The 18,450-nt window shown below is 35.0% G+C and overlaps 1 protein-coding gene across 3 annotated transcripts in view; it reads left to right on the forward strand.

The window, feature by feature from the left end:
* Nucleotides 1-18,450, forward strand: part of LOC133530459 (rhophilin-2-B) — a 214,470-nt gene that overhangs the window by 81,330 nt on the left and 114,690 nt on the right. Inside the window, exons 1-2 of one of the 3 annotated variants that reach the window (XM_061868373.1) lie at nucleotides 9,107-9,230; nucleotides 17,617-17,757. The exons of 1 other annotated variant lie outside the window; for it this stretch is intronic. In XM_061868373.1, coding sequence (XP_061724357.1) covers nucleotides 17,731-17,757 — 27 coding nt within the window. In that variant the 5' untranslated portion in view covers nucleotides 9,107-9,230; nucleotides 17,617-17,730. Of the gene's footprint in view, nucleotides 1-9,106; nucleotides 9,261-17,616; nucleotides 17,758-18,450 lie in introns of those variants that run through there. One more of the 3 variants, XM_061868372.1, reaches the window with a different exon arrangement.

Genomic DNA, 18,450 nt, shown 5'->3' on the forward strand with positions numbered 1-18,450 from the left:
TGCCTCCCTGTCACACTTACGTACGAATTTACAAGTGCGACAGAGACGCAACACGTTAAACGTGGTTCGCGGTAGGCACTCTGCAATAAAGTATGCGCGAGAGCATAGAGAAATAAGCCATCGGATATATCGGAGCGGCGAAGGTGCTCATAAATATCTGAACACGCCTCTATAGGCGTTAGAGTGCGTGTTCAGATATTTTTGAGCGCCTTGCCCGCCCTGATATATCTGATGGCGACTACCTAAGCTTAGAATGTTCACTTTATAAAAAGTCACTTGTCAAAAAGTTTAAGGCACAGTATGTATAAGTTACTCTATAGCTTACGTTACGATAGGTGCTTAGTGCCGCACTCTGGCGGCAGAACATTGCAGTTATATCCGCTATTGATATAATTTTACTTATGGCATCTTGCCCGCAATTGAAGGTAAAAAACGTTTAAATTTTTCTGAACTATCTTAGGAACTCATTAGAAGCGCTGGCGGACTAGCAAGGACGTGCGACTTGCAATCCGGAGGTCGCGGGTTCAAAACCCAGCTCGTACCGATGAGTTTCTCGGAGCTTATTATAATAAGACCTAGTTTACCCTCTGGGTTGAAAGGTCGGATGGCAATCGCTTTCATAAAAACTATAGTGCCTATACGCCAATTCTAGGGATTAGTTGCCAAGCGGACCCCAGGCTCTAATGAGCCGTGGCAAAATGCCGGGATAACGCGAGGAAGAAGAAAATCTTAGGAAATCGTTATATGTATTTAGGACGAAGGTACGAGTATTCGAAATACGTTAGCGATAGCCATAACTGGCAGTTATGCGTTGCGTAACGCGCTAAACAAGTGCAGCGCTAACCTGCGATAAGTATGCGCAGGAGTGGGTTACAATAGGGTTGCCAATCTATACCGTTTATTTTTGATACGACCACGTGTGTATAAGTATTATTGTCGTATGGTTACTCTAACAATTACTAATACAATAATGGAGGTACTTGCAGGTACCCTGATCTGACCGATCCTTCACGATGTGTTCTGTTTGACTGCCTCGACCCAAGTGAACTAGCATGTCTAACTTGCTGAGTGTCCTCACTACCTACCGTGTTGCTAGTAGTATAATGTTATTTTCCCAACTACCCCTATATTAATCGGGGTAATGCAATAATGTTGCTTCATTAAAATTATTATTCAACAGCTATCTTTAATGTAAACATAGAATCATGACACACGTATGCTAATGGCTGTTAGTATAGTCCCTAATTAATTAACTTTCATGTTTTGCTAATTCAGCAACCAATATATCACTTTGTATTTATTCAAAACATACTTACTGACGCGACGTCACAACGGAGGTCGGGACTGGATGAATTGGGCAGAAGATGGACAGGAGTGGAAGAAGAGGGAAGAGACGTCCAAGATTGGATCGCTAAAAGGCCACGGCAAAGGGTAGAGATAACCCTATTGATAAGTACCGTGCGAGAGCCTTGACTGCATTGACCGAGTGACGGGTTTCGATGAATGATCGCTCCGCAGCTATGGAAGGTCGTTCATGGCTGTGTATGACTAACTTTAAAAGTAACATTCAAGGAATGTAATTGACATTCTACGGAACATAATCATGCATCACGCAATAATTATTTCCCCAAAACAAAGTATATTAACTGCACCAATCATGGAACATTTAAGAGAAAATTTGGAGTATTTATGATATTTCACCGACATCTGTAAAATTTCTATCGCATATTGCTTTAAAGGTTAAATGTCCAATTCTTCCTTTATGTTTTCTATGTATTTAATGAATGCTACTGCAATTGGTTTCAATATTATTAACCAATTAAAACTATGGTTTTTTGCTCCAGCCATGGGATGTATGGCGCCATTAATTTTCAAACTAACAAATATCAATGAAAGACTAAACTCAAGCAGCTCTTTGGCTCTTGTTTATGTTAAAATGTTGCCAGCTATTAAAAATTGATGGCAAATACTTGTTTTACAGGATTTGTCTATACCATTATACCTATACCATCCCATTAGTGGTGCCTGTTCCATTATAGGGGTGTTTACTATACGTCTTTTTTCCTGAGAGCGCACCAGCGACACTCTCAGCGGTAGAAAGCAGTTGCTGTGGCCGAAAACGGCTAGGAGACAATCATGATGATTGACCGAAGCGTTAGCGAAGTTCATCGTTTTGACTCGGGAAAACTGCTTTGGGATGTCCGGATGTTCTCCTCTTCAGGTCGCAATTCTCAACCGATTCTCGTGAAATTTTAAGTGCCATTAACATCTATGGCACTTAAGACCATATTGCGAGAACGCTGTGATAATAAATTACATAGAAGTATTTTTGTTTTTTTTTACTATTTTTAATATTTACGCGAGGTCTTCAGCCCACAGAGCCACTAGTTTAACATTTTACAATTCAATTGCTGACGTTTTAATATCCTCTTTGTAAAAAACAAGCGTCTTCTGTGTTTCTAATTATAAAAAGAAAAAATCTTATAAAAGAAAAAAGCGCCTGTCAAATTGAGATAGCAATTATCTAATGCCTACTTTGCTATGACAAAATGTGCAGGCGCTTGAATTTGTTAGGCCCGATGTATTGCAATAATCAAAGTTTTTTTTCAAAGTTCAAAGTTATTTATTGTATATAAGAATCAGGTTACATTGCAGGTCGAATATACAATTACACATTCCGTTACACTGAGACTTTACCTTTTCAGGTGTACATACATTTGCATATATAGGTATTTACATATTTATCTAAAGAATAACAATACTTATGAGTCACTTAAATAATCATTAACACAATAAAAACATTTTTCTATAAGCCACATTTTTGTGTTTGATTTGAACAGTTTGAGATCCATATCCTTAAAACGATCAGGTAACTTGTTATAAATTGTGATACACATAATATAGGCATTTTTTGCAGTGAGTGACAAGTTTACATATGGCTTAGGTAATCTGTGTCTGTATTTAGGTCTAGTTACGCGGCAATCCAATGGGTTATTATCCGTGAATAGGTATTTATATTTGTGAACGAAAACAGAAACTTCATAAATATAGAGACTGGGAAAAGTAAGAATGCTATGTTTTATAAAATATGGACGGCATGAATCTCTAGGATGAACTGAAAATATGGCTCGAATGCAGCGCTTTTGGACAATGAATACGTTATGTTTATCAGTGCAGTATCCCCAGATTGTTATGCCATATCTTAAAATCGAATGTACATATCCATGATATGCTATTAACGCTGCCTGAATGGAAATAGTTTGGCTAACTCTTCTCAGGGCAAATACAAACCTATTTACTTTGGAACATAATGTGTCTACATGTTCTCTCCAGTTTAGATGTTTGTCAATAAAAATACCTAAAAATCGCGCATGCTGTACTTCTTTTATGGAAATATTGTCATATTGTATGTCTAACTGTTGTGACTTGCCTTTACTAGTATGGAATTGAATGTAGCTAGTTTTGTCTAGGTTTATTTTCAAGTTATTTCTTTCTAACCATTTAATTGTTAGGGCTAGAGTTCTGTTTAGGTCATCATTATAAGTCGGAAAATCTCTACATTTCACAATAATTGACGTGTCATCTGCGAACAACAGGCTTTTATGTGGCAGGCTTTTGGGCATATCATTAATGTAAATTATGAATAGAAGAGGGCCCAAAATACTGCCTTGAGGCACTCCATAATGATTATTGATGAAGGATGATCTGTAATGATTTAGAGATTTAGTTACCGGACAGTATCTGACAGTCTCTACACATTGGGTTCTATCACTAATATACATAATTGCTAATATTATGATACTGTATCATAATTTATTGATACAGGGTGATACAGGCAAATAAAATTGTACGTAGTTTAAAGTTTCATTGTTTTTCTAGTTTTATAATAATGTTTCGTCGATAAATATACGCCCCTGTCTAAACAGAAGATTTTTACACTAGGTAGGACTAGTCATGGCAAAAAAAAACAGCCAAGTGCGGTCTGACTCGCCCACCGAGGGTTCCGTACTTTTTTTGATTTTATAACTTTATAGTTTTCTGATTTTTCCCTGTACTGTACTGTAAGACGATATTACTTGCCAAATTTCATAGTTCTATGTCAACGGGAACTACCCAAAAAGATTCCCTTGAGAGTTTCGAAATAATACGTTTTTTGCGGCATAAACGGCCGTATCTTTTTTTACGTTAACTTAGAAGTTGATTTTTTCACAACTTCAAGCGGCTGTAGACTTGAGTATATGGTTTTAATTTCAACTCGATACCTCCACGCGTTCCCGAGATAAAAGGCCTTGAAAGACAGACAGACGGACGGACGACCAACATAGAGATCCTATAAAGGTTCCGTTTTTTCCCGGTAGGGAAACCTAAAAAAAGTAAACAAAAAGTAGTAGTAGTATTAGTAAACACTTTATTACACAAAACAAGTACATAACACAGAAATAATACAGTAAATGTGTACAAAGGCGATTTTATCCACTTAAGGGATCTCTTCCAGCTAACCTTTAAGTAAGTGAGAGAGATACATACGAAATGGTAGTTAAACTAAGATATTATGTACATGATGGCAAGACTTTAAAGAAGTAGCTAACCCTAGAAACATGACTAAATACTATATGATGCATTAGGTGCAAAGTCATATACAGGGCGTCCCAAGCCTATGGGACATCAAGGGAAAGTACCTTAAATATAAGACATAGGATATTTTGCTAAAAGGAGACTTTATTTCATTTTCAAAACTGAGTAATACTGCATTTAAAGATTTAAAAAAAATAAGTTACTTTGTCTGGAAATCGACCGGCATTGTGAAAAGAAAAACATTCTGTATTTTTATAATGCCAATCGAAAGAATGCATAAAAAATAAGTCATCTCGGAAATATGATATCGCAAAAGAAATGAATAGAGTAAAAATTATGATTAAAATTTCAAGACCAGAAAAAATACGCAATTTTCAAATTTTTTAGAAATTCTTTGAATGCAATATTACTTACTTTTAAAAATAAAATAAAGTCTTCTTTCAGCAGAATATCCTATCTACGATATTTAAGGTACTTTCCCTTGATGTCCCATAGTCTTGGGACGCCCTGTATAGAAAAAAAAGTGACATATCTACAAGCCCTACTGATATGTTTTTTTTCAGTTCAACCTTGAGATCATATAAGAAAGTCCGGAAATCACTCACCCATTACTTTTACTGCCTACCGCTATCATAAACTGCCAAGTCGCCATGTTGACCGTTACACCAACTTATGTTTGCGGGCGGACAACGAACTAATATTTTTCGATGTAATGGACCAGACAGTTCTTTGGGATTAGGCCGCCTGTGGATACTTAGGCATTCCACACACATTTTGACGACCTGTCTGGCCTAGTGGGTAGAGACCCAACCTATAAAGCCGATGGTCACGGGTTCAAATCCTGGCAAGGGAATTTATTCGTGTGTTGAGCATGGATATTTGTGCCTGAGTCATGGGTGTCGTCTATGTATCTAAGTATTTTTAAATATTATATATATGTGGGACTTAGTCAATTTGTATATATATATATATTTATTTATTTATTACATAGGCTGCCTATACATAGGTAGACAAATTTATCCTGTGCAAGCTGGTGTGCTGAAAAGTTTTAGAGGGAGTTAATGTCAAATACCATGAAAAAAACACACGAAAACTATACTTTTGTTTATTTATTTAATGTTTACACAGAATTACAGTCATATTACAAAACTGTACAATTATATACCATAATTTACACCTCCACCTTACAGAAAACCGCAGGCAGATAACACTAGACCCTACTCATAGTGTTGTGTTCCTGTCGGTGAGTAAGGTTGCCAGAGCTCAACGAGGGGAGGGGGTTAGGGTCGGCAACGCACATGTAACACATCTGGAGTTGCAGGCGTACATAGGCTACGGATACTGCTTACCATCAGGCGGGCCGTATGCTTGTTTGCCACCGACGTAGTATAAAAAAAAATTAAAATTAACATCATACTATATTTGCAACAGCAAACTCTGTGGCTTGGCTACCACCAGTTCGGTACAGACATAAACGCTATCGAGAACGTAACTTATTTTCTATGCATCTCGCTCGTACTCGCATATAAGTGCGAGCGAGATGTATAGAAAGTAAATTACGTTCTCGATGTCAGTTTTGACACTGTCAGTGACTTATTGTACGGGTACTGCAATCAAAACTAACCAGGGACCTGAGGGCCTACCGCGAACCACGTTCGAAGTGTTGCCTCTCTGTCGCACTTGTAAATTCGTACGTAAGCATGACAGGGAGGCAACACTTCGAACGTGGTTCGCGGTAAGCCCTCTGACGTGCTCTGAAATTTTAAACAGAAGTATTTTTCAGAGTAATTGGGATTCGGATAAAGGTAAAAACCCGCGCGATGGCCAAATCTTCCGTCGCGAGATTCGCACGGCACGCCTTAGTAGATTGTGTCACAACACAAAGGAGCAATATAACATATTTACGGCGTGGGTGTACATTGAACCCTGAACGAAGAGAAGGATTCAAGTGTGAAATCATTATGCCAGCATATGACACATACTGCTTTTCACATCACCTATGAGGAAATGTTTGTTCCAAAATATTATTTTACCTAAAAAATTGCAGTCAAAAAAGGGTTTGTGCACAAATCACGCGAGGTTTTTTCGGCTACTTTTTGACCCCCCTCCCCCTTGGTGATATTTGGTGAGGTTCTTGGGGAACCCCCCTCCCCCACATAACCACACGTATATATATACTTTTTTAATTTATTAATTTTAAGATAAATAGTATTGTTTGGAGTAAATCTTGTTTAGACTCGCTATTTCGAAGTGCCAAGTGAAGATTTATGTTTAACAAAACCGAGAAAAAGTATGTTTTAGATATTTTTTCTTAGTTTTGTTCGCCATAGAAAAATACACGTGAGGTTTTCTTATACCGCCCCTCCCCCAACGTGATTTGCCGTGATTTTTTCGGGAGGGGTCCCCCCTTATCGAGCCTCGCGTGATTTGTGCACAAGCCCAAAGAAAAAAAATCGTGCCCCCAGAAAAATGTTACTTTGAACCCTCTTAGCGGGGAAGAAAAAGCTCTTTTCCGAATAGATGATGTGAAAAATCTACTAGTCAATAAGAGCCTCGCTTGGTAGAGGCGAGTCGACGCGGACGGCAAAGTTAAGTTGGTCGGACCGCGGTCAACGCTGGCTTCCGCGTTTGGGTGCATCCTCTTAAGGAGAAGTTGATCTTATAGGTTTATAACCGATTTTTTTCTTTTATTATTTTGTTTTGATTTTCTTATTACGAATTTTTAACCGTCTTCAAGATTTCAAAAGGAGGAGGTTATCAATTCGGGTGTATGTTTTTTTTAAATGTTTGTTACTTAATAACTCCGTCATTTCTGGACCGATTTCGAAAATTATTTTGTTGATTGAATCTATATATGTATATACAGATTGGTCCCGTTTTTGTCAAAACTCAGTTCTGATGATGGGATCAATGAGGAATCGAGGGAACTCTGCAAATTTTTAAGGCATACATATAGTGCAACTCATTAATAAAAATTATTATTCTAGTGTTGCAGGCGTATATAGGCTACGGAGACTGCTTACCATCAGGCGGGCCGTATGCTTGTTTGCTCCTGACGTAGTATAAAAAAAAGGTGAGCCGTTTAGGATTTTTGAATATTATGACTATGAACTATGAGCCTACAATTGTATAAGGTGCATTCTGGTAATTACGAATACTGTTAAAATATATATTAAATTATTTTTAACATTATTATTGATGATTTTGTTTATTTATACAGAACAAGTGACGTTTCTTTGTTTGAAGGTTGGCAAATAATAAATAATGCCTTATGTTTAGTTACAAATTCACCTGCGCCTATTTCATTTCAATGTCAAGATCAAAATTATATACCTAGTAGATTGTTAACCAAGGCACCCATTTGTGTCGCGGTATTTTGGTGCCAATAGTTGGGAGATTGAAATGAGGCCTTTCACCCCAGTTAAACACTCTACTTTTCATTTCGAATACGAGGAAATTAAAATTCATATGCATTTAAAAACATGGGCAAAAATAAACTTCAGTATTATTTCTTAAAGGTACATTCAATTAACAATTTTGGTAAAAATATCGTTATTAATTGAGGAGTTAATTATCAGAATGGAAACTGTACAAATAATCCATTTAAACTAAAATTTTAATTACTTACTTATCGTAAAAAAGTTACAAGTTTATTATGTTTGTAATGGATTTAAATTAAATTCGCTTAGTTTTCTTCTTGCACCATTTTCCACAGTTTCTGTTTAGACCTATGGTTTACTGGTAGAGAATACCTTTTGACATTAAGTGTGTGGCATTTGTAATATTTTTTGTATTTAATGCAATAAAATTAAAACACTTAAATAAATAATAAATTAATAAAAAAAATTAAAATACGTACTTAGAAAGTACAGTGCTTTAGATCGGAAATGGATCATTTTCTGCACACTTTTTAAAACAATACTGACACACTTTAAGAGACGTTGACAATGTTGTTATTTAGAAAGTATAATTGTTTAAACATTACTGCTGCATAACGACATCATTACATCATTAAATCATTCAATCACGAATGCAATTAAATCATCGCTATCATTCGAATTCACATAACTTTAAGACAATTCGGAGAAATAAGAACTTATATTTAGTTGTCTAAACCCCACTGATTATCAGTTCGCCGGACGATATCAGCCTGTCAGTTATTCGCGATTGTCAGTTTTTTCGAATAACTGACAGGCCGATATCGTCCGGCGAACTGGTCACTGGGTATAATGAAAATATACGCTAAAATAACAGTTCTCGTTTATAGTAGCGTATATTTTAATTACATTTATATTCATGATGTTTAAACAGTTTTTTAAGTATATATTTTAGAGATGGACAGAATTTTGTGCAAGGAACATATTCATTAGTTATTATTTAAATATATATTTTTATACTAAATTAATTAATTAACGCATCTGTTATCTCTAGATTTATACTATTTTATCGTCGATAATAATATCAGACATCAATTTTTCCCTAATCCAACTTCCCCTTAACAGAGCGCACGCCACTGCGCCAGCGCAGCGCATTCTCCCGCGACCGCCGTCCGCGCAGCACGCGTACCGCGTACCGTGTACCGCTATATACGTATACCGAAACGAGTGAGTGACTGTGCCTGTGAGTGAAGGATTTGAATAGTGAAGTGATATTCGGTAATTTTTGTTGGTAAACTTTGGTGTTAGGTAAACTTTCTTCGTGAATGGGAAATGCGTACGGTAACAGTACATTGAGCACCAAATAGTTGGTTACGTCTAGTGGTCAAATATATTCCAACATTTCCTAATTCTTAAATACACTTTAATACTTACTTTTGTAATCAAAATTCTTCGATTGCCCCAATTTGTTTGATCTATCTGTCATTTTGTAAAAAAATTGGTAGAGAAAATTGACCAATACAATTTATAGCTGTGGTTCCATTTTCAATAATGTTAATATCCACAGAGGAAAATGAGGACTGGGTCAAGACTCCTTTCGTTGTCTTTTTTTTGTCACCAAAAAATGTGACGGAGTTTTTGTATGGGGTGAAATTTAGTCATAGTCATTCACGAACAATACAAGTTGTGTTAGAAATACGTCCTTAAATTAAATTAAACTATAACAATCTTAAAAATAAATTGCTTGTAATTAAGAAAAAACACAAAAGCAGAACACACACACACACACACACACACACACACACACACACGCACACACGCACACACACACACACACAAATACACGCACACTCACACACCCACTCTCATAATATAAATTACTTACAAAAAAACAGCCTATTTCTAAATAATTTCAAAAATTTCATCCACGGTGTAAAAATAAATTGAATTGAATATCACTCGCCTTTTTGTATTTACTTGATTAAAGACAAAAATACAAGTGTGACAGAGTGGTCAGAAACAAAACAACGAAAACAAATTGACAATTAATTTATTTGTCAACTACGTTTGTATGGAAAGACTATTTAGCGTGGTCATTTTCGTCTTAAGAGTTTCTTATTGTTATGGAATTCCGTACCGAAAAGGTACAAAAGGAACCCTTATGGTGGCGACTCGGCCGTCCGTCTGTCTGTCACATCGCTAAATATCTCGAGAAGTACTTAAGCTATTATCGATTTAAAATTTGGAATAGTTATGAACAACGCTAACCCAGGAATATTGAAAGGTTTTTTTATTTATTTTTTATTAACTATGGAAAATGCCCAATATGATTAGGGCGCAAAATTTCAAAATCTAGTGACTAGGTCAAGTGGGGTATCATTTGAAAGAGCTGAAATTATACATTCCAAGATATTTTTTTTTTAAATGAAATAAATGATTTATAAAGGAAAATGTGAAAAATATTTCCATAGATGTCAATAGATGGCACTGTACACAATTATATTTAGTAGAGGTACTTCTGATCAAGTCTTTCGCCTTTATTACACGAGATAATTCAAAGTTTGTGCCCTCGGTGCGAGAATAAAAAGAAACTCGCACTTGACCGTGAAAAGGGGCTTCAAATGTCTTGTTTAGATAACTAGTATTTTAATTGGACTGTAAAAGCTGATGTTTCTAAATAGAAAGGGCACTCGGTAAAATATCTAGTAATACTAATGGGCACAGCACAGATGTAAGAAAGTTAGAGATCCGATCTTTTTATTAAAAAAACTTCCGAGAGACACAGACATATTAAATATGTTAAAACGGGTCACTCACGTATTTCACACATGTCGAGCGTTTCCTATTTAAAATACGTGAGTGACCCCTTTTAACATATTTAATATCCGATAATTTACTTATTTTTTTCGGCTCGTACCATTGAGTTTTTCTAAACTTATCTACGAAATATCATTTGATATTTACCAGTCACTTTTCTGTGAAGGAAAACATCGTGAGAAAACCGGACTAATCCCAATAAGGCCTAGTTTACCCTCTGGGTTGGAATGGAAGGTCAGATGGCAGTCGCTTTCGTAAATCTAGTGTCTACGCCAATTCTTGGGATTAGTTGCCAAGCGGACCCCAGGCTACCATAAGCCATGGCAAAAACGCCGGTACAACGCGAGGAAGAAGAAGAAGAATTGACTTTTTTTTTTATTTTACGTTAAGCTAATAGAATAGGTACTTTTTCAGTAATCTTTACTATTACTAGCGAAGTAGCGACGGAACATATACCTATAGGCAAAGTTCTCAGTACATTCATAACTTTGAAAAACGGACTATACATAGTTAAACCTATAACAAAAATAGTGGGCTTATTCGGTATCGTAATCTGATTAGGAAAAAGTGAAAGAATACATTTTTTCACGCAATTTTGTATCGAGGGTTGGCTGACTTGGACGACTAAGAAAAAAAATCTCGTCATTTTTTTTACTTTACTTTTAAACGTCAAATTTTTATGAAATTATGACGTAGGTATAAATAACATTGGCACAGTCTTTGCTATCAAAATCGTCGCAGGGTTATCTTGGTCTAACTATAACATAATACGTAGTATAACTAACATAGGTTAATTATAATAGTAATAAGCTACTAATACAATATGGAAAAAAATCCGAAATAAATGATTAATTTTTTTTTTTTATAAATCATTTTATAGGCTCGTGTACACAATTTCTCAAATCTTACAAGAATAATTTAACCTACATCCACTGTACAGATATACACACAAAACCAATAAAATTTGACCATTTTGTAGGGACGTTGCCATATGTAGTGACCTGATTAAAGTGCTCTTGAGTGCACTTGTTTGGTGTAAGTAGGACCAAAGTCGATGCAATAAAATGTACCGCTAACCAAATGGTGTGTCCAAACAAAATGCAATTTTAACGGAACTCGTTTGAGAAGGTCACACTCACAGTTATATTTGCAAAAACATACATTAAGTATCCTGCTATACCCAAAAAATACTTAAAAAACATAATTTTTGGGAGTTTTCGGAAAGTAGTGTACCCAATTAGCGTCAGTTGTTCTTCCTCCTCGCGTTTGTCCCGCCATTTTGGCATACTCATGGGAGCCTGTGGTCCGCTTGGCAACTAATCCCAGTAATTGGTGTAGGTAGTTTTTACGGAAGCGACTGCCCTCTGACTTTCCAACCGAGAGGGTAAACTAGGCCTTATTGGGATTAGTCTGGTTTCCTCACGATTTTGCTTCACAGAAAAGCGACTGGTAAATATCAAATGATATTTTGTACACAAGTTCCGATAATTTAGCGCGAGTTCTTAAAAAAACTTAATCACTGTCAGTTCTGTGACGATAATTAAGCATTCAATATGAATAAAAACTTGGTTTTGGTGTTCATTTCATAAACTATAATAAGCGATATTACAATGTAAAACGGACAAAAAGTTGATTCCCATAAAGATTTCATGCTTAATTGTCGTAACAAAACTGACAGCAATTAACTACTCACACTAATTGACACTATTTTTTTCAACTCCCATTTTCACTATATATGGGGGATTAAACAAATCTTATATCCATTAAAACAATTTAAAATTGGGTCACTCACGGAATTTTAGTAAATTGTAGATTGTACCATTCACGAAGACGCGTGCCTTAACTCGTAATGTCATGTTATTAAAGGTTAATTTTGACAAATCTGGGCGTCATTGTGGATGACACGAACCGAACTAGATTGCAGAGTATGTTTTGACCCACACCTTGCGCAGCAGGTGATGGCCCTGTTGAAGATTTTCTAAACAAATCGAAATGTCGAGCGGTAGTTGACTAAAGCGTGAGTGACCTCGTTAAAAAATCTATGTGAACCTTTTTGTTACTGACGTCAAGAAATGAGTGACCCGTTAAAAATAAAATATTCGGTGGACAATTTTTACTGACGTCAACGAATTAATAAAAAACGGCTGTCACACCTTTTGTTTACATAATTAAAACGATAAACATTTCGCGCTATCGAATGTTGTGGCGTTATGTAAATCGTTCGCATCAAGTTACAGCGTTTGCATTTATTATTTATAAAAGATAAAGCTAGTTTTTTTTTAGCTATACTACGTAACAGAAATGTAAAAAAAAAACCCTTGCTCCTTTTTGGTGATTACTGCTACATATGACCATTCTATTTCTTGTTGGCCATAAAATTTTGTGTCATGGACTTTAAAGAATATGGTTCAAGCTAATTTGGTGTAGTTAATACTAACGATATGGAATGTCCGATTTAAAGTAAAACTTAAATGGCTTAACAATTAAAGTCCGTGACTTACCGTAACACCGTCTAAATTTCCCAACTTCGCAAACTCGAATATCTTCTTTTCGGTGACTTATATTTGAATGTCGCAGTTCTGAGTCGAAAAATGTAGCGACATGAATGCGAGAAAAAACTCGTACAAAACCAAAAAGAACCAAAGAGAACCAGAAAGAAGAAGAAGTTTTAATTTGATATTTGAACATGTGGAGCATAATATATTAAGGTATTTTAGGGATTTTATTATTAACAGGGCCATTAGGCTATCACGTAATAAAGTTATATCAGTTAAATGAACGCATAGTAACGCGGCGAGCATGATGGGTACCTTTGCATGCGGAAAAATCCGGGACGAGTTGTTTAACTAGATTTTTATCAGTGACTTATTTAATCTAATGTTGATTTAATTTACTTTATTGTATTCCCATTTCGTCAATTTTAATGTATTTGTCTACCACTAAATTACAATAAAAAATAAATAGGAAAATATTACACGAAAAAAGTTCAATGACACAATAGATATTATTAGTGGCTCATTATCTCATTAACGAGGTTATTCTGTGGTTACACAGGTGTTCTGTATTTTCTTTTAACCTTGTCATTAGGTTCCTCTTATTTTCTTTTTGACTCCCGAAAATAATATTAACCTTGAACCCATTAACATCTTATTATTAAACTCCTATGAGGCCCTCTTTGCTGTCTGTTGTAGTTTATTAAAGTTTATTTTAATTGAAAATATACTTCACTTTACTCTAGAAGGCTTCTATAATAATTTATTGGTTTAAAAGTATATCGAATCGACCCTAACCCCGAAAACAGCTAAGTAATAATCCTATGCGGCCGACTTTCCTTCGACGATGTTTATTTTTATTGAACGTACTTTCTACAGCGCTCTGCTTGCGCGGCGCTTGACTCAACCGCATTTTTGTTCGAGCCGACAATAACTTATCGTACTTGATCGTAAATTAAGTTTTTGGTGCGATATTTGATTTTTGAAACTTGAGTGACCCGTTTTAATCGTCAAAACATTTATGTTAATAAGTCCCGAATTGCCAAAAGTACTTTCTTAGTACCTAACAAGATAGTTAAAATTTCTAATGCCGACTGATTGTTATGTATTCAGAGCATAACAAAGTCTTACATAATACAAAAACAGTACGTATTTAATAAATAATTAAGAACCTGTGCAATAAAGCCATATTGGTACCAAGTTTGTTGTTTTAAGATTGCTCACATTCTCTTCGTCATACTTGCGACTTACGCGAAATGTATTTGGAAATCATTAAACTCATAAATAATTTTGGTACAATAAAAATTTATGAGTAACTCATACCAAGACTCATGTAATATATGTAAAACTACTCGATTTATTTCTTTATATTACAATTTCTAAAACGAAAAATACTAGACAAAGACGTATGTTACTTGAATATTCATGTCACTTCGATTGTATGGCAATGGCTAAGTTAGTGTGGCTCTAGTGGCAACAATCAGCCCAATTCGAACTTTAAGATACATCAAAAATTTGCTGAAGATACGATATGGATTAGATATGTCAGTGTCCGTGACGTTTCTTCCAACAAAAACGTCACTTTTGACACTGACATATCCAATCCCTGTCGTGCCTTAAGGAATTTTTTGACGTATCTTTAAGTTTGAATCGGATCGAATGATATTGTAACGTTGGTTACCTAATTAACTACTTTTTCGTAATTTAAGCAAATGTATTACTCCCGTACGCTTTCTTAGAAAGTAACCTTTATAGGCAAGTGTGAACAAAAAGTTAGTACATTCGATGAGATATCTAACGATGCTAACGTACATCACACATGGTCAGCATTACGTACGTTACACAACGCGCGTAAGGAAATTACGTGAGTGTCAATTTGACATCCATACAGCATAGCCGCCTTTCTCTGCCTTTGTCTTGTAGAAAGTTTATCTGACAGTTTTCTACTAAATTTGAATATTTAATTTATTTATCTATTGTTGAAATCTTTGGAAGTATTTTAAAATTTATTTATGAATAATAATCTGAGTTATTATAATAGCCAAACTTCCTTGAGACAGACATATTAAATATGTTAAAACGGGTCACTCACATATTAAATGTACGTGAGTGACCCGTTTTAATATATTTAGTCCGAGCTCAAAATGGGGTCCATTCCGGAAGAAAGCATGAAACTTAGCATGTATTTAATTTACAGGGATACAATAAAAACCGGAAGTGGAAACAATTGGTCAAATGTATTTGCCCCTCTTTTCCACCCTCCCACTTTAAACGTGAGTAGACATAATATAAACGCTGCTGACAATACTTATGTCCTAAAAACGATAAATCTCAGAATAAAATATAAAATGTGGAAATCGTCTTCATTTTTATTAGACCAAACCGAAAGCATGATTCATCATGATCCATGCATGTCCCTTAACCTAAGAATGAATTTATGTTAACAATCCTTTAATTATGAATGAAACAGATCGTTGAATATTGTTGAAAGAATGACATTTAATCTTATTGGAATTTAGAGACACACCTATACACTGAACAGTGAACAGTGCTGTATGTGTTCTCTAAATAGCATCTGCCTTGATAAGGATTAATTGTAACTAAGAAATGAATGACAGAATAAATAGATAAAAATATTACAGAACCTAGACTCGTTACTCAATCCCAAACGGTCCACCGAGCATGTAAGACGTGGGCTATGTAATGATTTGTCAACCGCGTTGAGTAACTCGTTAAATCATATAACGTTTCGTCAATCGAGAAACGTTAACGATGTCCCTCTTCGTTAATTGTAAAGGATTTACAATCTTGTTCCTTTCGTATAAGATGTAGAATGTGTCTAATAAAAGTAGATGCAATTATGGAGGCATAATTATAATTATTTGATAGTTATTGTGAATATAAATATCCTTATTTACTTGTTACAAGTACAGCAATTTGAAACGACTGCCGTTATTTGTTTATAACACGGAAATTAGGCTCTTTCAGATGATGTTAATGACTTTTAAATACTTAATTTTAATATAAAAAATAACGTTTTTTGTACGTATTTAAGTAGATACGTTTGTAGAGATTGTACTGCAAATACACATAATAATAATATAATATAAGCCTTTTATTCAGACAATTTTTACATTTTTAAGTTTAAATTGTACATTTCTTATCAGATATGTAGTTTGACATAAAATTGACTATTTCAGACAACATCGGTTTGGTCTGTATCCCGTTTTCAAAGGCGTCACATCCCTTTCCATTTTCTTCTATCTCTCGCCAGTCTGGTTCAGTGCCTCCTTGCGAATTTTACGATTTCGTCTTCCCATTTCAGTTTTGGTGGTCCATATTTCCTTTTTCTATCTTTTAGAAACCACCATATAATTCTCTTACTCCATTTCTCTTTGCCCCTGATCATATGTCCTGTCCACCTCCATTTGAGTGGCAATACATTGGAGAGTAAATACACATATGTATACCTAAAATCACTTAAACCAAAACAGGGGCACCTAGAGAAAACAAAAAAAATACTTTCAAAGCGTCTGGGTTACCCTTATGCCTGGCTTTTCCAAATTTCAAATCGATAGCGTAAGTAGTTTTCGAGATATTTAGGGATATGACAGAGGCGCAGAAGCGCAACATAAGAATTCCTTTTTACCTTTTTGGTACGTAACGGAATCCTAAACACGATAAAGGAAATTATAAAACATCAATAAAATTGATGTCTTTGTCGGTCACTGTGGACGTTTATCAAAGAAATGGCATGAATAGAATGACCGACTTTCTGACTAAATTATATTTTTTCCTAACTGCCAAAGAATTGTTCGGTTTTTTCAGACTTTTTTGCAAGAAAATTTGTGCGAATCACCAACAATTTAGTTTACAAAGTTAGTAAGCTTATTTTAATAACAAAACTTACGTAAAACACGGAAATATTAAATATATATTAATATAGGTCACTCACGTATGTTTAAGTCAAAGATTGCTCATGTTTCGCTCTACGACAAGGTGCTTCAACCACGTGTCGACGGACCGACGCAGACCTAAGTCCTAGTCACTAGTGTTAAGTTTAGTAAATTATTTCCGACATTTTCAATAACCGTGACGATCTTGTGTCATTTTATTTATTTATTTATTTGAGGCATCAAGAGTAATACATAGCATAGTGAACAGAACACATAGCCAATAACAGATGTACAACTTGCAATAACAAAGTGAAAACAAGAGCTTAATTTTATACATTTTAAATGGAAGGTTCTGGCTTCCAAAATTATACATATTTTTTTGTATGACATTTCATTTCAAAAACCAACAAACCATTTCCTAGACAAATTATCGAATCTCTAACAATATCTTTATTTCAGCAACATTTGAGAAAGTTACATACAAGTGTATCTAAGTGATATATCATGTAAAGTGCTAATCTAGTGTTGAGTGATAAGTGATGCTAACTAATAGTGATAAGTGAACCTGGCAAGATGATGAAAATGGCAGCCGTGTTGATGGTAAGAATTTTCACTTTATATTATTGAATCTAAATACGAAACTACTGGTAAACAAGCGTGCTGGATAATAGTCGATGTGTTTAACTTTTTCGGATTTAAGAGTCCACATCCAGCTCGACCGAATTTCCCCTTCCTATACAAACGGAGTTTTGTTCTTATTTTAAAACTACGTATTGGATTGTAATGAAACTTCACACGTACAATGACATGAAGTATATCTATGCTCGTAATTAGTTTATATAGCTCCAGATTATAAAACAAACTAAATAGAGCAAAAATAAGTAATGTATTAAAAACATTTTTTTTCCAATGGATCTGAAGCTACATAAACTATTTATAAATAGGAATAGATATATACCTTATCTTATTGTAAGTACACATTCGTTTTTATGAAGAGCCGAGAACCGAGCTTGCTGCGGACTCTTACGAGTATGTCGAAAAAAGCGCCATAATTATTTATGTGACGCAGCTTAAAAACCGTGAGTGACCTGCGTCAATATAAACTATGTATTTGAACGGGTCACTCACGTTTTATTTAAGCTGCATCCTGATAAGCCTTTATCGCCCTCTTCGAGTACGCCTTTTATCCTCAAAAATTAAAAAGTACAATTACCTACCAAAAATAAAATATACAAACACTTAAGTTTTAGAAAACACTCATGACTCTGGAACAAATTGGTATATTATGTGCTA

The sequence above is a fragment of the Cydia pomonella genome, chromosome 22, assembly GCF_033807575.1.
Source record: "Cydia pomonella isolate Wapato2018A chromosome 22, ilCydPomo1, whole genome shotgun sequence".
Taxonomy (NCBI): domain Eukaryota; kingdom Metazoa; phylum Arthropoda; class Insecta; order Lepidoptera; family Tortricidae; genus Cydia; species Cydia pomonella.